This window comes from Pantherophis guttatus, chromosome 2, assembly GCF_059756535.1.
Source record: "Pantherophis guttatus breed Tessera chromosome 2, ASM5975653v1, whole genome shotgun sequence".
Lineage (NCBI taxonomy): Eukaryota > Metazoa > Chordata > Lepidosauria > Squamata > Colubridae > Pantherophis > Pantherophis guttatus.
Window position 1 is genome coordinate 33,619,208 of NC_142064.1, and position 27,626 is coordinate 33,646,833.

At 36.3% G+C, this 27,626-nt stretch overlaps 1 protein-coding gene across 1 annotated transcript; it reads left to right on the forward strand.

Moving 5' to 3' along the window:
• MTX3 (metaxin 3) lies at window positions 1-27,322 on the forward strand. The gene is made up of 9 exons (XM_034441050.3): window positions 1-185; window positions 2,828-2,897; window positions 3,780-3,856; window positions 9,487-9,579; window positions 14,495-14,677; window positions 16,990-17,066; window positions 19,479-19,636; window positions 19,895-19,983; window positions 25,154-27,322. The coding sequence occupies exons 1-9, from the start codon at window positions 105-107 to the stop codon at window positions 25,265-25,267; spliced, it is 942 nt and encodes a 313-aa protein (XP_034296941.2). The 5' UTR covers window positions 1-104; the 3' UTR covers window positions 25,268-27,322.
• The last annotated feature ends 304 nt before the right edge of the window (window positions 27,323-27,626 follow it).

Genomic DNA, 27,626 nt, shown 5'->3' on the forward strand with positions numbered 1-27,626 from the left:
CAACGGTCATACGCGCAAGCGGCAGCCTCAGCGCCCAGCCTACGGCGAGGCGAAGACGACCCACGGGGCGGGGCTTTGCGAGGCCAAAGGTGAACGGTGTCAACATGGCGTCTTCAATGGAGCTGAGTTGCTGGGGCGGCGACTGGGGGTTGCCCTCTGTGCACGCCGAGTGCCTTGTTGTCATGGTAACGGGGGGGAACTTGCCAGGTCACGCGAGTGAAAGCCTCTTGTGGGGAGGAGAAACGAAAACTGCTGCTATAGATTATAGAAGGCGACGTCCTACAAAAACGGGAGGGTTATCCGGTTCTGGATGCTGCAAGGACCGGCCCGGTGGGCCCGGTCGCGTCCCTGGAGTAGAACTGGGGAAACGGAACGTCCGCGTTTTCATGGCTGTTGTTGGGCTGTCTTCCCCAGAAAGTTGAAACGAGTCTGCATAAATGGGGCATCAATTCTAGATGGAAATAAAATGGATTAAGTATTGCGGCGTTAGCTTTCGAGGTCTATACCTTGGTGCATCGCAGGGACGGGCAGTATCTCCCAAATAAAGTAATTAGTAAAGTAATTAGGAATTGCCTTTAATGCCGGTCTTAATTTAATCCAACCACCATGCTTGACAATGATGAGGGATGCTCCCAATTCAACACATTTGGAAAGCATGGAGTTGAAAAACTGCTATAATCTGATAGCTGCAGGATATATTTGCTGAGTTATTAGATCGATGCTTTCCATCTTCACAAGGCAAACTTCCTCTGACCTTATTTCTGAACTACAATATTTTAATTGTTTCCTTTTTTTATATGCAGACATGGAATTTGCATTGTTTTTCTTCAGGGAATCCGCATGGTTTTTTTCTTTAGATGCTAATTATGTGAGGCTCATTCCACAATAAATCCATTCTTTGGCAGATGTGTCTGAAGTACACTGGGTATATATATTATAAAAATAGGATTAGTGATTGGTCTGACTTCTAAGCAAACACATATGGGGCTAAACTGAAGAAGAGGACTGTCTGGTCTCTGAAAATATGATATAGCAATAGCACTTAGACTTATATATCGCTTTATAATGCTTTACAGCCCTCTTTAAGTGATTTACAGAGTCAGCATATTGCCCCCAACAATATAACAGAATAACAGAGTTGAAGGGACCTTGGGGGTCTTCTAATCCAACTCCCTGCTCAAACAGGAGACCCTATACCCGTCTATACCCGTGATGGCGAACCTATAGCACGTGTGCCATAGGTGGCACGCAGAGCCATATCTGTGGGCACGTGAGTATTGCCCTACCTCAGCTCCAGCATGCATGTGTGTGCCGGCCAGCTGATTTTCGGGCCTTCTGGGCTCACCGGAAGTCGGAAACAAGCCGTTTCCAGCCTCCGGAGGGATGGGGAAGGCCATTTTCACCCTCCCCAGGCTCCAAGAAAGCCTCTGGAGCCTGAGGAGGGTAAAAAACGGGCCTACTGGGCCCACCTTTTTGCCGTCGCGTGCCAAAAGCAGGGGAGCGCAGTAGGGTTGCGCACGCATACATGGGGGGCGCTGGGGGGGCATTGAATTATGGGCGTGGGCACATGAGAGCACGACCTCCCTGCGTTCCCCCCATTTTTGGCACACGACGGGAAAAGGTTAGCCATCGCTGCCCTATATCATTTCAGACAAATGGTTGTCCAGTCTCTTCTTAAAAGTTATCTGTGATGGAGCACTTAACAACTTTTGAAGGCAAGCTGTTTCACTTGTTAATGTCAGAATTTTCTCCTTAATTCTAGCTTGGTTCTCTCCTTGATTAGTTTCCATACATTACTTCTTGTCTTGTCTTCTGATGCTTTGGAAAATAGGATGTGACTCCATCTTCTCTGTGGCAGCCCCCCAAATATATCTCAAATATGTCTCTGGTAACATCACAGAAGCTCCACAGGAATTAATGTTATTGACTAAAACTGCCTTTCCCAAACTTGTGCCCTTCAAATACTTGTATTACAACTCTTAGTATGCTGTAAAACTGAGCATTCTGAATGAGATTGATAAAACTTGAAAAAGTAGTAAATTCAAGGGCATTGGATTGAGGAAAGTTGGGTTTCATTCGGAAGTCTGGTGTTCTTTCAGGACTGATTCTGAGCTAATAATGATTTAAAATATGTGTCAGCATTTATAATTCCTATATTGTTTGTCTTAAGATAAACTAGATTCATATGTGGAAAAATTAAAAATGGATATTTTCCATTTCCAAATATATGTATTTATAATCTCAGGAAGTGAGATTTTATTTTGTTTGTTTGTTTGTTTCTTCAGCCAGCCAGCCAGCCGGCCGTTATTTTTATTAATAACTCTAGGCAGTGAACATATCTAATACTCCTTTCTCCTCCTATTTTCCCCACAACATTAACCCTGTGAGGTGAGTTGGCCAACAGAGAATGAGTGACTGGACCAGTCATCTAGCTGGCTTTCATGCCTAAAGTGGGACTAGAATTTATAATCTCCTGTTTTATTGGCCAGCATCCTAACCACTAGACTAAACTGGATTCAACTATTTAGCTATTTGTAGGATTCAGTTATTTTGCTTTGCTAAATATTGGTTTAAAAAAACCCCAGCTCTTTAAATCTAGCTCTCTTCTAGTGGCCAATTAATATTCCACTGAAATTTGTAGAATTAATGGATAATTTCCTATTGATTATTATAGCTTTGATGCTTACTATGGCAAGAGCATAAGCATGAACATTAAAGGAAATAAGTAGATGCTGTTTTTCCAAGCTGAGTAGTCATTTTCTCTTTTTAAAAATTTCTGAATGGTATATTATTGAATTGTGTGGTTTTTTTTTAACTTTTATTACAGACTTATGCCAGGTTTTCCGGTGCACCATTGAAAATCAGTGTAATAGATAATGCATGGAACGCACCAAGAGGTATTACTTTAATATTTTAAAAGTTTTATGGCACATTTAAAGTCAGACCTGGGCATTTTATGGCCTATGCACCACATCTGGCCCTTTGACTGCCCCTGTCTGACCCATGGTGGTGGGAGGGGGAGGCAACAAGGGATAGGTGGGCGTGGGGGACGCCGGCACCAGCCCTCCACAACTATCCCAATTTCTCACCCTGATTGTATATATATTTAGAACTGTTTAAATAAGAAATTGGTTTGACTTGGTTTATAGTCCAGTCTTGAAATACAAAGCAAACAGTGGATAGAATCTAAATAAAGTTTGTTTTATATCTGCACTATGTTGCAAAGCAAGTGCAGCAAAATATTGAATAAATTGCTTTGATGCAGTTCTGTTATTTAAAACAGTGGTCCCCAACCTTTCTGGCACAAGGGACTGGCTTTGGAAGAAATATTGTCTTCCACAGACCGGAGGGAGGAGTGGTTTTGCATGTAACCTAGATCCCGCGCATGCACAGATGGAGCGTCGCTTGCTTGCCTGCTGTTTGTGCAACCCAGTTCCTAACAGACCATGGACTGGTACAGGTCTGTGACCTGGGGGTTGGGGACCCATGGTTTAAAACATAATTGCACAATGCAAGCTATGTGTGAATCATATAAAAGGAATTAGGTAGCATAATAGATTGTCAACATTTAGAGCTATAATCTCTATCTAGTAACAGAATCAAAACCCATCCAAACTCATCTGGTATGCTGATATAGTATCACAACTGCAACGTGTAAGCATTATTACAAAGGCATGACTGAACTAGTCATTATCTGATATAATCAAACTTTAGGGTCTGTTGAGTTATCAATGCAGTTCTTCTGTTTATATGATCTTATCTGATTTAATCTTTTTTAGGTAGTATACCATTATTAATATCAGATGATATTGTTATTTCTCAGCCAGCAAAAATATTAAACTTTTTAAGAAAACAGGTAGGTTTTATAATTACTATTACCTATTCAGTATGTTTAAAGAGTAAGGATGATATACTGTAGAGTTGTTTTATATTTGTTAGTACTGTATATAGTTTTGTCACAGGAATACTGGAAGAACTGGTACCAGTTAATTTTCTATACTAAATGGACAGTATTAGCAGTAAACTATTTGTACTTTCTCTGACATAATTATATCAGGTTTAGATTACTACAAACCATAGCTCTATTAGTGGTATAATAGAGAAGTGGAATTTTTTAAACTGAAGATATGGCACCATGATGGCAAACTTATGGCACGCATGCCAGAAGTGGCACGCAGAGCCATATGTCCGGGCACCCCAGCTGTTGCCCGTTACTCTTCCGGGTTCAACTGGTCTTTATACGCACATGCAGCCCAGAAACCAGAAGACCAAGTGCTGGGGAACTGCTCTTCCGATTTCTGGTGCTCCCACGTGTGCCCGCACTCCCGTTTCGGCACCTAGTGCCGAAAAGGTTCAACAACACTGATGTAGCACATCCATTAGTTAGCATTGATACCAGCTACATAGTACAAATCCTTTTGCTTTTGTGATCGTAGGATATAGGATTGCAGTAGGATTGTTCTTTGTATTGCTACCTTTTTAAATTAAAAAAGTAATCTTAATTTTCCATTGAGTGAGGGGGTTGTTCCTTTACCTCTTAAGGGCCCCTGGTTCACTCCCTTCTTAAGAAACCATTACTGGATCCCACCATACTGGACAATTTTCATCCAGCATCTAACTTAGCTTTTTTGCAGAAGGTGATTGAGAAGGTAGTTGCATAACAGAAATAGATTGTGTGGATCACTTTCAGGCACCATTCAGGCCTGGATATGGGACAGAAATGGCATTGGTCATGCTTTTCTATGATCCAGGGGTGAAATGCTCCCGGTTCAGACCGAATCGCCCGATCCGGTAGTGATGGTGGCGGGTGGTTCGGAGAACCGGTAGCAAAAATCCCTTCCCCCTCCCCACCCGTGCCCAGCTGAGCCGCGCGATCATCAGTGGCTTTTTTTACTTTTAAAAGCATTTTTTCTACAACCTCTTCAGCCGAAGAGGTTGTTAAAAAAATGTTTTTAAAAGGTTAAAAAAAGCCTCTGATGATCATAGCTGAGCCGCACGATCACCAGAACCTTTTTTTTACTTTTAAAAGCAATGCTGTTCTACTTACCGCATGCCTTCTTTTGGCGTGCACTGCGCACGCGCACCTCACATTTGGTGCGCAGTGTGCATGCACAGCCAGCGAACCGGTAGTAAACCGGTTCAGATTTCACCACTGCTATGATCTCTGATGAGGGAGGGATGGGGTTGTACATCTATTCTTGTTCTACTTGAGCCCTCTGCAGCCTTCAACACCATTGGCCATGGTATCCTTCTATATTGGCTTAGAGGATTTGGAGTGGGCTACAAAGTGTTGAGCTGGTTTGCCTACTTCCTCCAGAGTCAATTCCAGTTGGCGCTGATTTGGGAGGAGAGATCCTGCCCTCAGCCTTCTCCATGTGGGGTGCTGCAGGGTTTGGTGCTTTCTTTTCTCCTATTCAACATCTACATGAAGCTGTATGAGAAAGCTTATTCCTTGCCCTGATATGAGGTATCATTGGTATACTGATATACCCAATCATATATATCTGTCTCTGACAAATTAAGTGACGCTATAAACCTCTTATCCAAGTGCCTAGAGACTGTGAGGTTCTAGAATGTGAGGGTCTGCTGAAATCTGGAAAAACTGAGTGGCTTTGGGTTTGGGGATTTACCAGTTCTAGAACTCTGCCATCTTTGGTGCTGGATGGGGACACACTTCCCCAGATAGACCAATTGTGTAATTTGGAGGCCCCCTGGATGCATAACTCTTGCTCAAGTAGCAAGTGGCAGTTGTGGCTAGGAGGGCCTTTATACAGCTGCATGTTGTGCACCAGCTGCACCCATTCTTAGATCGGGAGGCTCTGTCCGAATCATCTCCAGATTGGATTTCTGTAATGGGGCTGCTCTTGAAGAGTATTCAGAAGCTTCAGGTAGTGCAGAATGCATTGCAGCGGCATGGACAGTTATCTGCTCCAGGAGCTGCATTGGTTTGCTTCTGGATCCAATTCAAGGTATTGGTTTTAACCTTTCAAAGCCTTCATGGCAGGATACCAGGTTATCTGAAGGATCGCCTCTCCCCAATTACATCTGCCCATCCCATTAGGATATGCTTTAGTTTTTCAGTCCCAGGAGGTGGGCTTTCTCTGTTGTAGTACTCGCCTGGAACATTCTCCCCCAACCCATATTAGGATAGTTTGTTTTTTTTAATTTGATTTATATGCCGCCCTTCTCCGGAGACTCAGGGCAGCTTACAATGCATTAAGCAATAGCCTTCATACTTTTGTATATTTATACAAAGTCAGTTTATTGCCCCCATAATCTGGGTCCTCATTTTACCTACCTTAGAAAGGATGGAAGGCTGAGTCAACCTTGAGCCTGGTGAGATTTGAACTTGCAGTAATTGCAGGCAGCAGATATAAGTGGATGTTAATAACAGTGCTTTAGTCTGCTGAGCCACCAGAGCTCTTCTCAAAAAGTACCATCCCTTTTTGATGTTCCAGAGGTCCCTCAAGACTGGCTTTGTTATCATGCCTGGTAGGGTCTCGGGGAATCATAAGAAGGCTGTAGTGTTTAATCTTCTGTTTCCTGTACTATATAGTTGAATTTTTAATAATTACTTTTTAAATAATTCTTTTTATATATTTATTGTTTTATTTTAATGGTTGTATGCTAATCAGAGTTACTTCATGAAATATGTATTTATGTAGTAATTTTACTGAATAAATAAATGATGCCTTAAAATATGTTTGATTTAACAAATATTGATATGCATGATCTGCATGCCCATATATGCTCTAAATCAGGGGTGTCAAACTCTATTTCATTTGAGGGCCACATCAGGGTTGTGTTTGACTTCAGGGAGCCGGGGTGGGCGTGGCTAGGGTGGGCATGGCCAGCTTGACATCACTTGTGTTGGGGGCTCCTGTGGTGGCCTGAGTGCTCTGCCAGCGAAAATGGGTTCCCGAGCTCTATTTTTGACTGCAGTGGCCTCCTGCAACCCTATACCAGCGAAAACGGAGCTCGGGAGGGCAGCACTCCCGAGCTCCATTTTCACTGGCAGAGGCACCGCAGGCCGGTCCTTCACTGTTTCCAAGGCAGCCCCACGGGCCAGATCCGGTCCCCGGACCTTGAATTTGACACCCCTGCTCTAAATGAATTTCATCTCTTCTAATCACTTCAAAGCTCCATGATATAATAAAATGTAACAAACATTTAGTTTGCCTAACGATCTAAAATGATCCATGTGGAAAGAAAAGTTGAAAACTGTTTAAAGTCTAATACTGTAGTCTTCTCTTCTAGACTCAGACTAGATGATCTGTTTCTAAAGGAGTCAAGCAGAAATTAGAAACCTAGAACACTGCTTATCACTGAATCATATTTATGCGAGTATTATTGACACTAGTAGATTTTTCAGGCAGAAGTTTTTCTAACAGTCCTGAAGGTACATGAGACCTTCAGCATGTAAAGGTGGTGTGTAATACTGAGCTATGCCTTCCTTCTTTCCTGGTTACCGTTATATCAAATATTGTAGAATTCCAAAATGTTAAAAGAGAAGGCGGGCAGTAAAGTAAATAACTGTGAGTGGGAGGAATCCCAGGTGCTAGTAAAAAAAAGGGCTTTTTTAAAGTTGGCTCGAGATGTTTCAGAAAATGTGTTCTTTTTCAAGGGCACTCCTTCCTGGAATGTACATGAACAAATTGTCAGAGTCAGTTCATGGATATTCTAGAAGTGTCTTTGAAAAAGAACACATTTCCTGAAACGCATCAGGGCAAATAAAAACCATGTTTTATTGGCACATAGAATTCCTCCTCTTATTTTGTTTAACTCTTCTGCTAACAGAAACTGCTTACAAAAGAACTGAAGGAAATTAAGTTATCTTGCTCAAATCACAGGCTTCTGCTTAAAGTAAAATTCATGAATGGTAAAGCAGTTAAGAATGGCTGCAGATTGATTTCTACTATAGCATCTGGTCAGCAGAGGGAATTATATTTTGTTCTCCTAGGGAGCCACTCTGAAACTGGATATTGGTATGCATATTTACTGTAGAACCGAATTGTGTCTCCTAAATCCATAATTTCTTCAGAATATTCTGATAGAGTGCAATTTGAAATGTTTTGAATGTTTATCATAGAATAGAAACTAGACATCAGCTGCTTTCTTCCTTTGTTGTTATAGACTCATGCAAATAATAATTCATCCTGTTATATATTATAGTATATACTATATACTATGCCAAGAGCATAACTTTAAAAAAGATATATTTCAAAGGTTCCCATTGAATCAATGTAAGCAACATTTATACATACTTTTTTGTGAGGCACCATGGCGTTTATGATGGCCAAAAGTACTCATAGACCATAAAGCATATTTTCCAAGGCTATTGTAATTTTGAATAGTTGTTAAATGACCTATTGTAAGTTGAGGACTATATGTAAAACAGTTGACAAAATATAATTTAACCTGCTTCCTTAACTGTAGTTCAAAGCAAGCTTGTTTCAGCTCCAGTAATTTATTGGATTCATTTCAATAATATGGAGCCCACCACCAGAGAGAACTGAATTGATTATTGATGACAAATGTATCCATAATGAGACATTCTGATGTTTTAAGAAGTAGGAAGAACTGAATGAGAGTAGATAATTCTGTTAGTTGTTTGGATTTAACAACCTGCCTTTAAAATTCAACAGACAATGTAACATTGTTTCATGCATTTAATACTCTGAAAGGAGAGCAGCATAGCAACATAATTTAGGATGCATATGCACAGTATACACCTTGGTATTTTGTAACCTGCCTGAAAGATAAAACACATAAAGACTCCATAGGAACAATAGCATTATGTTGCAACCCATGCAGTTTAACTTCCTCAACGAAAAACAAAAACAAAAACCCAACCCAAACACAACACAACAGTTATCAGCAGAGAGCAGTTCATGTTTAACTGATTCTCCCTCACCCCATGTCAGGCTCCCGACACTAAGAAAGATACAGAGTGATTCTTCCAAGCAGATTTCTGTATTGTTCGACACCTATAGACAAAATCTTGCCAAACTGAAGCAAGAGAATTATTAGGGAGGGGCCGTCTTTATTTTCCTTTTCTCACACAAATTATCTGAACTCAGTTGTCTCTTCTCTGGAATATACTCCCGCCCTCCCAGATTACATTCCATCATATCTCACCTCATTTAACTCTATCCAGTGTCAATAGAGATGAAACCTTTTATTGGCCAATGCATTCTCTAGATCTTTATAGCTTAAATATTTTTTTTAATAAACACAAACCACTTGTAGACATCAGGAACATTCACAAAGCTCCATTGGTTGCAGTTTCAAAGCAAAAACTGAAAACACAATTTTCCATGTTTAGAACATTTCAAACAGGCATTTCAAGTATGTAGAAAAAGAAAGAAATGTTATTTTTTTATTATACCATGTGTTTAGTGAAATATAAAATGTGTAACTTCAGTTATTACATCTAGTTTCTTTTTAGAAAGTTTCATATAACTCTCTGCTGCCTTTTTTTGGCAGAAATATAATGCTGATTATGAATTGTCTTCAAAGGATGGAGCTGACACACTGGCATATATTGCACTGCTTGAAGAAAAACTACATCCTGCTATGGTAAGAGCCAACTAGTCTCTCAACTTGCGTTTAACCATAGCACAGTTATTTCCTGTCCATCCTCAAATTATGGCCTTCATCTTCTCCCTGGTCCACAAGTGTGATTGTCAGACTTAAATTGTACATAGCTGTATCAATGTTAAAATAATGTTTTTCCACTTATTGTGATTTAGCAAGGTTGTTATGTTTCACTATCCTTTATATTGGAGATGAAGTCAGGTGATTAGCAGTGGGTTGATCTCTCCCTGTTGGTTCCCAATAAGCCTCTTCTGTCACCATTCTGCTATTCATTTCCTGCTGAGCTTGAGAGAATTATTTTAATCAATTCCTCACTTTTATATTGATGTAAATATACTTATCAGTATGGGTGCTTATGGGCAAACTCAGCCTAAAGATAGCTTTGTGTTTTCATTGGATGGACACCTGGTGCTACACAAGGAACCTGCAGATGTGTCAGAAGTTGGGTGGATTTGCATTATGGCACTAAAATGTTTAGTTCATATTTTTGTGAATACTTTTTCTACTGTTCCTCCTGGTTTCCTCAAGGCTATAGTAACATGACAGTGAAATGAAAGACCAGGAATTGTTCTCAGGGAAAACAGCATGGGAATGAGTTGACACTTTACAAATGTCTTATGCCAGAATGGTTTGTTGAAACAACAGTACACAAACTGGCCTAAAGCCATCCAACAGAGCCCAGTGTTGCACTCTTTCCATTTCTGCTGCAAAAACATGATTGGCAGATGTTTCTCCTGACTTTGTAACATGTTGAAAAATGATGGCAGCAAAGCAGTAGTACTTAGCCAGTCTTTTATCCAACATGCACTGCAGATACATAAGCAATACTAGAAATCATTAGAATTCATTAGTGATTTAGAAAAGCCAGGATAATGTTAGGCAATGGTCAGTAAATGTCATGTTTATGTAGGTTTGCACTAAGATAAGGATCACTTGAGGATACTTTTAAAAATAGGCATAGAGAGCTATTACATGTGCCAGAGTTAATATTTTGTCTTTGAAATTATGTGCCATCAGGTTAGAGTTAACTCTTAGCAACTACATAGATTGATTTTCTCTGTGACAATCTGATGCTAAACTGGTCATTCAAGTCTTCTAGTGATGCATCAGTCTTACAGGTAAACATCCCTTTCTTCTCTTTCCTCCATTTTGCTCAGCATTAGCTCCTTCGCCAGAGTTGGGACTTCATATAATGTGTTTAAGATCGTATAATTTGAGCCTGGTCATTTATGCCTTGACAGAGAACTCTGGGTTGATTTATTCAGTGATCTGTTTGTTTGTTTTCTTGGCAGTGCATGGTATTCTCAGGATGCTTCTCCAATGCCAGAGTTCAAAATTGTCAATAACAGTACTGTTTCTATCCTGCTTCTTCAAAGGTCACCTTTTGCTCCCATGAAGTGGCATAGGGAATACTACTGCTAGCATTATTTCAATTTTTGTAGTATAAACACATCATGGCATCTTTTCAAAGGCCTTCTTAGCCGTTCTACCAAATACTAATCTGTAGCGTATTTCTTGAATATTTGTTCTTTTATTAGATGGTTGATCCTAAAAAGCAGAAGCTATCACTTCAATATCTTCATTGTCAATTCTAAGCCTTGTTTTTATACCTGATGTTATTAATTTGGTTTTCTTTTTATTTAATTTTAATTTTCACTATACTCTTTGACATTTATTATTAGGATTTGCAGATTTTTTTCATTTTCAGATGTCAAGAATAATAATTATAATGCAGGTTATTGATGTTTCTTTCTCCAGTTTTAAAATCACACTAGTCTCTTTCAACCCAGCTTCCCTTAATATATATTCAGCAAATAGGTTAAATAAATGAAAGGATACATCCTTGTTTCACTTCTTTGCCAATCTGGAGCCAATCTGTTTTGCCGTGTTCTGTCCATACTGTGACTTCTTGACCCTTTATATAGGTTTTACATTAGGACAATGAGATATTCTGGAATCTCCATTTTTCTAAGCACATTCCATAGGTTGACATGATTAACAAAATCAAAGGCCTTTCTATAATCAATGGATCACATACTAACTTTTTGGTATTCTGTGCCTTTCTCAATTATCCAGCCTGCATCAGCAAAATGTCTCATGTTCCTTGGCTTTTTCTAAAGCCAGCTTGAACATCTGGTGTTTGTTTTTCTATTTCGGCTGTAATCTGTGTTCAGTGAACTGAAGTACTATTTTGCTAGGATGTGAAATTAAGGATATTGTATGATAAGTGTGTGTGCATTGTTAAGTTTCTTATTTTTGGAATTGGAATGTAGATTGACCTCTTCAAATCTATTGGCCACTGTGTTATTTTCCAGATTTGCTGGCATAGCTTGGTTAGAACTTTTAATGATCCTTCTTTTATTGTTGGCCATATTTCTGTGGATATTCCATCAGTTCCTATAGCCTTCTGACTTGATAACGACGAGGGTGCTGATCTACTATAATTTCATCTTCTAATACTAAGATTTGTGTAAATAGTGAATATGTTTTAAAGTATCTTGGATGTTGACATTTCTACTGTGTAATATTTCAGTGTGCTCCTTTGATCTTTTATCTCTTTCAAATCAGTTACTATCTGTCCATTGGCATCCTTTAGCATACCAATTTGAGGTTGAAACTTTCTTCAGAGATTTTTTCACAAGATTATCCTTTTTAAATGTCTGCTTCTATCTTCTGTGTCTTTACAGATGTTTTAATAGTGCTTCATGTGTCTTCTAAAAGCTCTCTTAAGTTTCTTCCTGAGGTTTTTACCTTTCTTGGCTTTGGCTTCTCTTCTCTTCTTGGCAATTTTGATGGGTTTTTTTCCCTGACATCCAGTTTGTGTTCTTCTGTTTCTTCATCTTTGGCAGTGTCTTTTCACTTTCCTCCTTAGCCAGTTCCTCTGGTTCTGTGTCAATGACCTCAGAACTTCAAAGTGATTCCTGATGTTCTCTGAAAATGGTAGATATATGTTCATATTGTGGAAACTGTCTGTTTTTCTTGTTCTTCTTTAGCCCAACTTAGAACCTGTACATTGTAGTTTCTAATCTCTTACACAGTCAGCACCTGGGTTTCTGTTTAATACCATAAGCGAATTCTTCTAACCTATTTTAGCAATTGTAGTCAATTTGATTTCTGTCTACTCCATGTGGTGCTTCCATGGATACCTGTATCATTTGGTTGTTTGAAGATAGTGTTAGCTATAAAGAAATAATAGATTGGCAGAAATTGATATGTTGATGTCCTCCTTCATTTTCAATTCTTAAACCATGCCAGGGTGGATAAAAATCGATGATTTTTTTAAAAAAACATTTAAATGAGATTTTTTTTATTTAAATGAGATTTTTTTTATTTTTATCAAATTTATTTTAATAAAATTCTTTTGGAGTCAAAATCTATCTAAAGATAGTTTTCTATTTAAGATACATTAATAATTTAGTTTATTCAGCATGAAATGGAACTTAGTTATGTAGCATGAGACTGTATATTCTGCAATATTGGGACTGTCAGTGAGTCAACAGTGGGTCAGAGGAGGAGCCGCTGCAGGACAGAGATGGCAGTTGCTCTTTAAAAATTATGATTTAAATCGAGTTGATTTAAATCAAGCCTTTTTACTAGTGATTTAAATCATGATTTAAATCGACTTGATTTAAATCGACTTGATTTAAATTAAATCCATCCTGAACCATGCAGTGTAACATTTTCCTTAATATTTCCAACTTTGGCAATCCAGTCTCCAATCACAAGCAGCAGATTTTGTTTTCATGGTCTGTTAGTTTTAAATTGAATTTGATTTCAGTGATAGAAATATGAGAAGATTATTAAGTATAATGTAATAATCTTCTCATATTTCTATCACTGAAATTAATGGAGCTTAATTTGGGATTGGTGTTTGTATGAATTAGCTATGAAACACTTAAGGAAGTGTCTGTTTAAAATCAACATTTAAAGTTATAATTGAAAATGAGATTAATTTAGTCAACTAAACAGGAAGCTTAATCAGCTTTGTAAATTATACTTGTATGGCCTACTTCTTAAAAACAATAGTTCAGCCTAAGTCTGGACTGTGTTACTTCACATTACAAATGCAGATTTTATTAAAATATTTCAAAAGGAAAACTAGAAGGTGAAAAGGGTTCTTTGATTTATTTTATTAAAATATTTATATGTTTTCTGTAGGTGGGTCATACAAAACATAGAACTGCAAATGCAGAAAAGTGAATGAAATTAAGAAGCAGTAATATGCAATAGTTTATTATTAGTTTTCAAAATAAATGGATTTTATATTATATTTATATTGCAAAGTGGCACAAGCAAAAAAACCTACAAATGTTCTTGACATTTTTATTATGTAAGTTTCTGTCTACAGTTTGTAAAAATGAGGCCTGTGATATCACAATCATTAAGCTAATTATGAAATTATTTGAAATTTCAAAGTTATATTCACACATCATGCTAAAACATAATGTTACTTATTTTGATTTTAGTTAGCAAGATTCATGAACCCTGGCATTATGGTTTGCTGTGTTTGAACCAAATTTCTGTGGTTTATTGAGCAACTGATCAAAACAAGTCATACATTGGTGTGATATGTGCTCAACTATTGTTACCATGTATGTTTTTCAAATTAATTACTTTTATTGCTTATTTACACAAATTATATTTCAGGAAGAATATGCCTTAGAGGAAGAAAAGTGTTATTGCTAGTCATTTCATTATAATAAATGTGCTGAATTTCCCTAGTCATAAATCTGGGCTATGTATATGTATAAACTCTTAGATTTCAAATTTAGAGATAAAAGCTTCAGTAAAAATATATATATTTGCATTTAGTTTTTAGGAATTAAAAGAATATTGTAGTCTTTATAGAATGTGTCTTCATTCCTGAATATTAACATTCTTTATCTTCATGGTACAGCTGTATACTTTTTGGATTGAAGCTGATAATTACTATAATGTGACAAAACCATGGTTTGCTTCAAGGATTCCATTTCCATTGAGTTGGTACCTACCTAGAAAGATGTCCAGGGACGCTCTTAATAGGATCTTGCTGACAAAGGGAGGGCCTCCGCTCTATAGCATCACTGAAATAGAAGTTCAGGTAAATTTCTTAGTCAATTAAAATTGATGCAGATGTACTATCACTGCATGATAAATGCAGTATCGTTTACTATTCTACTTCATAAGATGGTAGATGTTTAATCTTCAGAATGTAGTGGTGTCTTGTTTTGTTTGATATTATTTACAGAATATTTACCATTCTATCAAGGCAGAATATACAATCTTTTCTTGTGTTTACAGATAATATATTCTTTTGAGAAGGACCCTAATTTTGTGGGAGAACCTCTTCATTTTTTTCCAGAGCATTATAGAAAGTTCCATTTGCTTTCTAAACCAAATCCCTCCTCCCTGCACTTTATTACTAACATTAAAAAAAGATTGATCTAATATGGTGCTATAGAAACTAAGAAAAAATGTAACTTTGAAGGCGTTCCAGACAAGTACTTTGTTTATACCTTTGTATATGCCAAAGCATTATTTTGGAATTAAATCTAAAGCCCTGCTCAAGCTTTTTTTCAAAATAGAAATTAAAGCAATAAGTGAAAACAATTGTTTACCATACAGAAACATTTTCCAGAGCTTTTACATAACTTTCTTTGCAACCTTTGCAATCAGTATGAGAGAATTCTCACCACAAAAGTAGTGCTCAAAAAGTATCCACCATTGTAAAAGCACTCCACACACTGGTTTTATCTGTGTTGCTAAAATTCCTACTGCTTTTTTTGAAACCTATGAGCAATATTTTCTCTGATACGTTCCATGTATTGGAATCTAATATGAATTAGAGTGTCCTTTTAGAAAAGAGATGGCCTGAATTTAGTTTTCTTTGGGGTTTTGATTTTCTATTCTATACTCCTGTAGCCCATCAACATGATACACAAGGCAATAGTGTTGCTATTATAGTATGCTATAATACATACAATATACACTGCTAATAGTAGAGATGGGCAGCCCATGAGTTATACTCAGACCCTAGTACATCTGTGGGTCTTAAAGCAACATCTTGGATTTTTTAATTTTTTGTGTGGATGTAAAGTTTAAGAGGCAATTTCTCCCCAGAAGCTTCCTTAAGACACATTTATAAAATGACACTCTCTAATTTTAGCATCACTGCTTTGAAATCTGCTAATTTCAAAGCAGATAACTTGTTTTTTGATAACTTGTTTGAATGGAAAAATACATTCAAGATATGCATTTTGCTGCATTTTGTATTAACTGAAGCATTACAAAATTCAGGGGTAGCTTCCTTGAAAATTATGGTAGATAAATTAGGTTATCAAAAATGAGCAAGTTTTTGATGCCTGAGGGTTGCACAACATTTTTGGGAAGCTCAAGGAACATTGTAGGTGGAACAAAAATGCAACATGGAGCTAACTTTTTTCATTAGTTTTTGAAGGATTCTTAATTTTGTTAATTATGATAAGACTGGGGTATCACATTCACTCCAGTTTGTAGTATATTTACTGTCTCAAAATATAGGTTCGCTACTCTTGATATGTAGGAATAATATGATAATAAAATGAATCAGCTACAGAGAAAAATAGCAATTGCACTTTCATTTGTATACCACCCCATAGTGCTTTACAGCACTCTCTGGGCAGTTTACAATGTCAGCATATTGTCCCCAACAATCTGGTTCCTCATTTTACCGACCTCGGAAGGATGGAAGGCTGAGTCAATCTTGAGCCCCATCAGGATTGAACTCCAGGGTGTGGGCAGAGTTTGCTTGCAATACTGCATTCTAATCACTGTGCTGCCAGGGCTCCTGTAAAATCCTGTAAAAAAATAGAAAATAGGATAATATATAATGGAGTAAGTAGAGCTGTGATATTTTGTATGTTTCCACAAACAAGAGTCAAGTTCTCAGAACTGTTTTAAGATTAATAAAGATATTCTGTAACCGTTGCATGAGGGAGCAAATGACAGCATATAAGAGATGGTGTTATGCAAATAATGCAACTTATGCAGTTTTGTTAAACATTAAGACATGAGCACGGGTGTCAAACTCACCACATCATGTTGCCATCACGTGATGTTTCGTGACTTTTTTCCCATTCACAGAACTGGGGTGGACGTGGCCTGCACGTGACACATCCGGCCCATGGGCCACCAGTTTAACACCCCTGTACAAGAGTGTGCTAATAGCATTTGCTTGATGACATCATCATGTGCATGTCATTTTAGCAACATTGTGTTTGGCTGCAAGTGGCTATGTCTGTAATGGCACATTTTTTAACATTGTGATATAGGATAGATAATGTAAAAGTTAATACTTTACTATCTATTATGAAGACTCTGCATTGATTTGAAATAAGTACTGGAAACGTGCAGATGAACTTTTCTCCATTTTAGATCTACAGAGATGCAAAAGAGTGTCTTAATCTTCTGTCAAATAGACTAGGCTCATCTCCATTTTTCTTTGGAAATAAGTGAGTATAGAATGTTTATGGTGTTTGTAAGGCATTTTAATGCTACTACATTTTGTATTTAAAAGTATGTTAAGACTTTATTTGATTTGCCAGCTTTTAGTATCAACACTTGTTCAACTACTGATCACCATAAACTAAATGATGACTAATTAAAAATAATTTTAAAAAGAATTCAAGAACAGCTTCCTTCAGATTCTATATAAAATGACATACTTGTACTTTGAATATCAGTGGCATAATTTCCCACAATTTTGAGTCAAAAAAGCAAGAAAGGTACAACATTCTTAACAGGCTTAACAATTATTTTAAAAAGCCAAGTTAATCACCAAGAGCCATATACATAGTTACTACACACCATGTTTACTGCATGTCCTTTGATCATCAACAGGTTACTTACGGCTAATGTGGCCATTTCTTCCCTCTTTCAACCAGGCAATTTCCTCATTACCAATTACCAATTTGATTACCAACTAAATTAAATTTCTAGAACCCTCCCCAGTTTGTGGATTTTTTTTAAAAAAAATTAAATTGTAGATATCAGAAATTATTTCTCTGCATAATAATGCAGCTTTCCTGCTACGGCACTATTTTATGGTGCTTTTGATGAAAGCTTTAAATTGCTAAAACTAAGACAATGATGCCCAGTTATTTTCAATGGTATAGCTCTCAGATCCTGCTCTGCAAAAGGGCCTCACCTTCTGTGTGTTTCCATTTTCAGTGCATTGCATGCTGAAGCGATGTTGATTTTTGTATAACATTCAGGATGCTGTTTTCCTTTAATGATGGAAAATCATCTTTTTCATAATTACATTCATGTGGAGAAAAAACACATTCATATATCTGAATCAATAATATGGCCATGGAAGAGATTTATGTACCTCGTCTAAATTCCAATCTAGATTTTCTGGGGTCACATGATAAACCCTTTATATAAGGGTTAGACTTAATTTGATGTCTGCTGATGAAATGTAGATTATATTCCAAACATTAACATCTGGCTTAAAGCTATTCATTTATCAATTTCTTTGTATGAGGACCATCTTCTGGCATTGACAGCTGACATTACTAATAATAGGCTTTACACTTCAGAAAAACTGCTGCTTTGCATGTACAGCCTGCAGCTAATTGCAATTGCTTAGTTGAATGTTATAATTAATTGGTTTAAGCCCATTTGATGAAGACAACTCTTGACTGATCCTTCATATTTAGAAAACATCTTGAAGTAACTGGAAAAAATTGAAAACAAGGAACAACTTGATTAGGAAACTTGCAGGATGGGGAGCACAAGCATAAACACTGCATACAATGGTACAATCATTAATTTACTCTGTCACTGAATACTGTACACCTGTATGGGGAAGAAGTTGTCATACCAACAAGATTGAAATTTATCTTAATGATACAATAAGAATAACATTCGGAACCCTCAAATCTACACCAGTGTCCTGGTTCCATGTTCTTTCTAACATTGCCTCCCCCTTATGTCAGGTGACAACAACAGACAGTTGGAGAATGGAATAAGATAAACAATCCATGGACTCCTAGAGATCTACCAAAACATAAAATATTAGATTCTCTATCTTGCACCAGTTTAAGTCTAGGAAACCAATTTGGAATAACATACCGCAGTCTTACAATCTAGATGAAGAATGGCAATCAAAATGGATGACTCTTAACAACTATAAACAAACAGATCATGTGGAGCCAATAAAACCACTTCCAGGAATGCAGCTGCCCCGAAAAATATGGAGCCATCTGCATAGAATCAGGACAGGCCATGTCAGAAGTAAGGCAAAGCTCTTTAAGTGGGGAATGGCCAAAAGCCTGCAATGTGTCTGTGGTGCATTGGAGCAAATGATGATACATATAGTCCGAGAAAGTCTCTTCAGGAAGTTTAAAGGCATCTGGGATGATCTCATCGCAGCAACAGTAGAAGCAGTTAGATGGGTTACTTCCTTAGATATTGAACTATAGCATCTATCCTATTGCGATTCTATGGAGTCATATTAAAACGATTTTATAATGTTTTTACCCTAATTCAATATTTTATTTCGTCTACATATTGTCCACACACTTCACATACATGTATTTGCTGATGCTTTATTCAAACTTACATTTGTGTATGTATGTGGTTTATTAGTGTTGTATATCAGTGATTGCATGACCTCTGTGGATGCCATATGCCAAATAAATAATAAATAATGAAGACAAATTAGTCATTTTCACAAAATACAGTCTTATTAGATTATTAAACTACCATGAAATAATGATGCAATTTCTTGACTATTTCTATAGTCAAGCATGTTACATTTTTATGAATTCAAAATGTTCAAACATAACATTTTACTTATATATTTCTGAACGTTTTTAAAGGGACTTGAGATAATAATGTCATTTTTTTATTATATCTAGACCTACAACTCTTGATGCCTTCGTGTTTGGTTTTCTTGCACCTCTTTATAAAGCACCATTCCTTAAAGTCCAGTTACAGGAACATCTGAAGCAGCTTCCTAATTTATGTCACTTCTGTGATGATATTCTGAGTTGCTACTTTAGACGAAACTTCTCAGGTAAATGTACACTTGTCCCTACACATATACATCTTGAAATCTACAGATGCTTGTTTGCACTAAGTCTATACTAGAAATAAATTCTTCACCAAAAATCTTGAAATCTGCCTTATAAATTTGTAAGGGCTTTAAAAATGGTAAAGGTTTAGGACTCTATTAGCATATATTATATGATGCTTTCTCTCTGAAAATTCTTGAAATGTTTGTAGAGATTCTTGGTTGCTTCTAATTTTATTTCTGTGTGTCTTGCCTATTTAGGGACCTCTCCGGAGGGACAAGATACAGTTGATGCGAATCTCCAGAAACTTACACAGCTTGTGAACAAGGAATCTAATTTGATTGAAAAGGTTCTTGTTCATTCTGATTTTCTAACTGATAGATAGGGGCCAGATAGTACTTTTGGCTTTAATTAGCTAGAAAGAGAATGACAGCCAGAAGTAGAAAAGAGCAGCCAAGGAGAGCAGAATCCATCCCAAGTTTTGGGATGCTTCCTACTGCAGTTGGTTTCAGCTGCTTTTATGTTATTCAGTCTCTGATGCCTATAGTGACCTTCACTGCAGAAAACCATATGATATGATAGACTGCGGGAGGGGGAAAAAAAGAGAAGAATGGTTCTGCATTTATCATCTTTATGTTGCTTTTTCTTTTAATAGTGTCTCATTCTTTAGCTTTAGCCCATTTCTCTGCCTTACTGAGGCAGTCTTTTGCACAAATATATGAAACTGCCATTGGGTGACTGAACCCTAAATTATTGTGTATCAATAATTTAGGTTTTGAAATAACTGATAATATTCAGCATTAGATTATGTACAAATATTCTCCTTTATTGGTAGATTATATATATTTAAAAATTCAGCATTTGCACTTGATTTAAAAAAAAGGGAGTAGGCAGTACATAAGTATATTTAGTAAGTAAATATATCACTTGGGTACAGTATGGACAATTCACATAATACCACCATACAATATATAAGCTATATAAGCCACTTAAAGGAGCAGAAAGATTCCTTATAATATTTGGGTGGGTTTTATTTAATTAGCACTTAGAATCTATACCTAACAATAACTAATGCTTATTTGATAAAGGAAAGAAAAAAGTCATCTGAGAATTAAGGAAGCTATCAAATAGGCCTTATGTATATTTCTATATACAAATGCAATATGGAAAATGTAGGCAATAATTTAAGCAATTCCAAAGTCGGAAGGACAAATTTGATCAAAAGGAATATTATTAAATCTAACAAAGCAGGTGGCCAGGCATTAGAACATACCCTAGAAAATGCTTTTCAGTATTTGGGAGTAGTAAAATTATAAAAGGCTGTGAATTCAGACTCCAACATTTGAAACCTTTGGATATGTTTAAATTATTTTGATGTTCTACAAAGGATCCATTAGCCCTTTCATAAACAACAGATAGTAGGAATTCTGGCAAAAAACATGAAAACAGATTCCCTAAAGAGACCATCATCCAACTCAACTAAAAATTAACAGTAAATACTAAAAGAACTAAGCTCAACTAGGACACATTTTAATCAGTAATTAAATTTCGATGCACAAAGTGTCTTTAACCCTCCTCAACAATATCATTTTAAATGTAGCTTTTATGAATTTATACACATTTATTGTATTTAGTCATTATCTAGCAACTCTGATTGGCTTAGAATAAAAATATCCAAGATAATTTAAGGGCATGAAGGTCTATGTCTTTTCAGGCATAATTAATGTATTAATATGAAAAAATAAAAGTTATGGTGCTAATATACCAGCTTTGTCCCCTGTGAGCTGCTTAATGATTTTTTTTCATACCAAAGATGGAGAGTGACAGCTAATCAAGCCATGAATCAACAAAACTAACTGCCATGCTTATGACATAGTGACTAAACATAGGCTTCCCAGGCTCTGGAGCTATGGCAGATTGCTTGAGGCCTACCAAGTCCAAGCTGCAATAATACCTTCACTCTAGAGAAGACAGTTTTTGCAACTGAAGTTACTGACCAGGAAGGTTAAAAAAAGCTTTCAGAAGCAATGACAGATATAGCCAAGTCAATATTACTGTCATATAAAACTTATAAAATTAAGACTTAAAATCAGTGAAGGAAGAAATTGAATAAATTATTATAAAACAATATAAAACATACAAGAGAAATGCAATAATTATTGCCAAGTCACTTGATAGTAAGATGGGCAGTATATAAATTTAATAAATAATATAAATACTTCATAATGTCATCACTCCAAGTTTATATGACTTCTTATGGAAATAATTAAAAATAGTAACTTAGCCACCATATTGGTGATGGTATGGTTCCAATCTGCTGATAGAAAATTATTACCTCTCCCTCATAAAGATTGCAGTTTTGTTAAGGCATGGTCAAGATATGTCTGCACATAATTTAGTATAGTGTAGTGAAAAAATACCAATAGAGAGCCAGGAGACTAAGAGTTCTAGCACTCACTTAAGGATAAAAGCCAGCTGAGTAACTGAGTCAGTCACTTTCTCTCAGATCAGCCCAGGTCATAAAGATATTGTTGTACACCAAATACGAGTCACTTTCTCTCAGCCCAACCCAGGTCATAGAGATGTTGTATAGAGAATAGGAGGCAAGATTATTAGCTGTGTTTGCTGCCTTCAGTTATATAGCTGGCCCTCAGTTTATGATTGCAACTGGTACTGGAATTGTTATTGCTAAACAATACAGTTGTGAAGTGTGGCATCGTGACCACATTGCTTAGCGACAGGAGTTCTGGTGGTCCAGATTGCTGCTGTTAAACAAGTACCACATGGACCATTAAACAAGGTACTTCTGACTTCCTATTGGCTTCCCCATTGACTTTGCTTGAGGGAAGCTGGCATGGAACGTTGGAAATCTTGATCACATGCCTGTGAGGATGCTGTGATGGCCAGACTTCCAAGTATCCATTGTAAGTCCTCATTCACTGCCATCATAAATTGAACAACTGGTAGTAAGTAACATGAGGATTTCTTATACATGCATAATTAAAAATGTGTGATCAAAATATAACATTATTACAGTAATAATAGGGTTTCAAGTTCATTCCAACCACAAGGACAGCATCTTTCAATGTAGGGATCCTACTTCCCATCTAGTACTCCTGGGGTAAAGTGTTGAAATGAGCCAAAGATAAGGCTCGAGAGCAGGGGTGTCAAACTCACGGCCGCATCACATGATGTATCGGGACTTTTTTCCCCTTTGCTAAACCAGGTGTGGGCATGGGCATGGCCAGCTCGTGACGCATCTGGCCCCTGGGCCAGGAGTTTGACAGCTCTGCTCTAGAGAGTACTAAATAAACAAGGTTGAATAAATAGTTTGTAGATATAAAATGAAACCTCAGCTGAAAGTTGATTATTGCATCCATCTGCCTGTCATATGACTGACAGATTTCAGCTTTAGCTGTCTTAACTAGAAGCACAGATTAGATGGATAAGCCTCAGTCAATTAAACTAAGATGCTTTTCTTTTCACCATGATGGTGTCCACCTGAAATCTACTTTCTTATAATTTAAATTTGTTATTTTTTGTCTTGTTTTCTAAACAACTGAACATTTCCCCCCATCTTCTACATGAGAGCCTTTCAAATACCTAAAGATAATTATCACATTTCCATACAGCTTTCCCAGGCAAAACATATAGAAATTCTATAATTATTCCTCCTACATTTTTCCTTCCAGGCCCCTTATCATATTGCTTGCATTCCTCTGTACATCATCAAATTTATCAATGCCCTTTCTAAAATGCAATACCAATAAAGGAAAAGATCAAGGAGAAAATGCAGTCCGTGGAAAGAACTCAACGCAGTGTTCTAGGTGCATAAGAAAAATTAACACAGTGATCAGGGTTAAGTTTCCTTTTGGGCATTTAGATCATCCCGTATAATTCTATATAATTTAATGCAAGGAAATTAGCAATATATCTCCACAAATGTTTGACTTCTTAATGCATATATAAATTAATCAGCATTTGATGAAGTGTTTAAGTTTCAGCAGCATTGTGAGCACGAAACGGTGTCTTAATAATATCTGGTTTGAAATTAACAGCCCTAAACTACCCCAGGATTCAATAGAGAAGTATAATTCAAATATAACAGCTAACTATGTGTTCTCAACTATTTAAGTAAATAATAAAGGAATGATAAATAAATCACTCATTAATATTCCATGAGATAAAAGAGTATTTCCATAAATACAATAAACTATCAGTCAAAATGATTAGAAGCAGTTATTTCCTAACAAGTTGTCAGATTGTAATGTAAATTAAAGTGTTAATAGAGGGAGATACTAGAGATGCTTGCGCAGTCTTGGTTTCATTCTGGTTATTTATTCCAATCAAGTGATGTATTTTCCCTATAGAGTCTTTTATTACTGATAGAAAAATTGAGATAGATAATCAAAAAGAGCAACAGAGAGCAAAAAGTACTATTACTTTGGTAAATTAAGATAAATTATACATTTTCTAGCCATTTGATGTCAGTACCCTTCCACCTGTTAATCATCTATAGCAGGGGTCTCCAATCTTGGCAACTTTAAGCCTGGTGGACTCCAACTCCCAGAATTCCCCAGCCAGCAAAGCTGGGCAGGAGGAAGTTGGCAACTAAGATAGAGCAATCAACTTTTCAGTATTTGTTTCTCTTTGCAGACACGAATTCTTTTTAACCATAACTTTAGACAAAAGATTTGTAGCTTCCTGTTCGGCAGAAACTTTATATAACAGTAGATATTCAGTGGTTTGTCAGAATCATTGGAGGGAACATACTTCTTAAACGATTGGGCAGTGCTCAATTGCTGTCTGACTCTAATTTTAAATATTTAAATATTTATTTAACAAGCTCATTTCCTGTTTTGTCATTGGCAGATATTTTAACTTTATTAGTAGTACTTTTCGCTCTCCGTTGTTTGATTTTAAGGAAATAGTAGTATTAACTCTGAATGGTCAAGAATATTATCTCTCATTTTTCCACTTACTTCTAAACTGCTTTCTTATCTGATGGGAAGCTGCATGGTTTTACACTTAACTCCCTGGAAGAGGGGAAAAGAAATTAGTGCAGATAAATTGGAAAGCATGTTATCATTCGTGTGATGACATGAAATAAAGCATACAACAATGTTTAGTCAGGTCAGCTGAATGAATCAGGCCCACAAAATCAGAACATGGTGAAAAAGAGGGATGAATTACAGAGAATTGGATAGGAAATACTTTAAAGTGTATCTCGTACATAGATAATCTTTAAAGGGCCACATCTCCATTTCTTTTAATGGATAAACAAGAAATAATATACTTACTAGTCAGAGTTAAGCGGTTGAAGTATAAAAAAAATTATGTATGGCATTCATAAGGTAATTCATTGAATTTATTGGTTAATGTTATTTTTGAACTCAAGAAAATTGCACTATTGTGTATATAATTAAGTTACAAAATAAATGATTGGATGTTACAATGTAAACAATGTTAAGAGTAATTTTATTCAAATATCCAAACTGGCCTTTATCTTGCTTCTGCAGATGGATGATAATCTTCGCAAGAGCCCTCAGCATCCTCCTCGTAAGCTGACAACTGTCAAACTTTCTACAGCCGAGGAAGGAAATAATTCACTGAATCGATTGTCGCCCTTATAGTTTTTTTAATTTCATATTTATACATGTGTTCTGAGAAACTGTTCATCTGTAATCAATATTTGCACTAAATCTATGTCTTTATGAATCTATGGCAAAGGATAACTTGACATGGGTACAGGTCCATTCATTTAACCGATTTATTCTATGGTCATGTTAAAAATATTACACCTAAGTTAACATAGGAAAAATCACTAGGTAATTGTAAAATATGCTGTTTAATGTCACCTTTAATGCTGCATAATGCTTGCCTTTTTAGGTCAATATGTCTTTTGACCAAAAGCTAGGATTTCACTTTTTGGGAATTTACTTTTCAGTTTTGACTACAATCATGTTGAACCTCAGCTTGTTGTATATCAGAATAGGTACTGGATCCCCACTTTTAGCATTTTTGTAGTTTTCTACAATAGCTCAAATACTGAAATTAAATTATCAGCCTGTTAACACAGAACAGTGAATAGTGAATGGTATTTGCCATTTCGGAACACTTTGTGCAAGCAATGGTAAATATATGCAATGTATGCTATTTTTAAAAGAATATAGATTTTTTTAAAAAACTAGTCTTACTGCCATTGGCATCTTGTTTCATATTTAAATGTTTATTCAAATCTAGTTTTACAAAGAACAGGCCTGGACAAGCCTGATTAACTGCCTGAAAGCATATTGCATACAAATTGTAGCCATTTTTACTGAGCCCTTTTTTTCTTACTTTGTTCTCTCTTACTCATTGACACCTTTTTCATGTTTCTCCAGCAATTTCAAGTTCTCTGGAATAGGGAGAATGTCTTTCAAACTCCATTTCTGATTTCAACCATAGCAATTGGCATTACTTCTATTTAACCTGTTTTGTGCTAGAGATGCAATTGATTTTTGCCTTAATGCAATACAGCAACACCAACCTGAATGACCTAGCCTTTTCTCTGGGGTAGAATGTTTCAGTTAATGAATTGACAGGATATTGAGCATGTGCAGTATGTTGATCTTTGCAGACGGAGTTCCTGATGAGCATGGGCTTCCCCAAGTACTTGAACCAAGAATGGTAGGTAATACTCCACTCAGAACTGCTGTACATAGAGCTCTGTCCTTGACACTTTCTTGTTACAGTCTATTTATTTATTGTATAGGATCTAAAGGTCTAAAGCACACATGACAATATAATAAAAACAGCAGCAGAGAGCAATATAATGCCATAGCAGTGCATTGTTATTCATTATAGGGATAGAGATTGGCATTTCCTGAAAGTCTCTAAGTCGAGCTCATTTTGTAACATCTGTTCATAATGGTACTGAGAAACATTTCATCTTAGCAGTAGTTTTGCCACAATTAATATAACAACACTAATAGTCCAAATCAAAACTGGACAGTTGCTAATAGGAGGGGTGGTTGTTTAAAAGTCAGATGGTTAGGGATTGGCTTGAAAAAGGAAGGAATAAAGTAAGTTATATAAGAAGAAAGGGGATATTGAAATATTTAAGTCTTGAGATATTTGAATAGTGTGGAGTTTTGAAGGCACATTTTACAGAGAGATACTATGAACCTTTTTGTACCTGCTTGAAGTAGCTCCCTGGGCTTCTGTTTGTAACCTAGCTAGTGCCACAAAATAACAGGGTACACTACAGTGGAAATTGTAAAACACTGATGAAATAAAATATGGAAGGTTGCATAAATTTGGGGTTTGATCTAGGCAAGGGCTTTCATTGACTCAAAATTTAATTCTGAATTAAATCAATATTTTTTTAGCAAAGGACTTAATCAAAATGGCATCTTTAATCAACTGATTTTTTTTGTGGGTATCTTAATTCTACATTTTTCATATGTAAACAAACAGCTTTCTTTTTGTTTGACTTTATTTTGCCAAATCAAGCAAATCAACTTTTTTCTAAATTACTTAAGAGTATTCTGTGAATGTAGAGACATAGTTGTCTGAATAAGTTTGTAAATTTTGTATATAAATGTACTTACAGAATATTACTTTGTAAAATAAAGAATGTAGCAAAGTATCTTGTATTTATAACAATATTTTGAGATGTCTAACAATAAAATTAAAAATTCATGTTACTTCTGTAGACATTTCATTTATTGTCTGAATCTGCAGATGCCTATGCAAAAAATATCTGAAAAGAAGTGTTAACTTTTTTTCTTGATAAGGGTTTTCAAACAAGGTAGGGCTTCTTCCCCCCCAAGTGTTCATAATACAGCTTGACAAAAGTAATCGGGTTGACCATGAAAAAATTCAAAATCCACCTAGAGAGAATAGAAACGTACAGTTTCTGACTTTAAGCCCTTTGACATGCCTGTCAATCTACTAAATTTGATTGTGCTTCTGCTGCTAAAAATAATAGATTTCCTATGATTGCTCATC

Coding starts and splice junctions, on each gene's coding strand:
- MTX3 (XM_034441050.3), top strand. CDS start 105: ATGGCGTCTTCAATGGAGCTGAGTTGCTGGGGCGGCGACTGGGGGTTG. Junction 2,898..3,779: donor TGCATGGAACGCACCAAGAG/GTATTACTTTAA, acceptor AATCTTTTTTAG/GTAGTATACCATTATTAATA. Junction 3,857..9,486: donor TAAACTTTTTAAGAAAACAG/GTAGGTTTTATA, acceptor TTTTTTTGGCAG/AAATATAATGCTGATTATGA.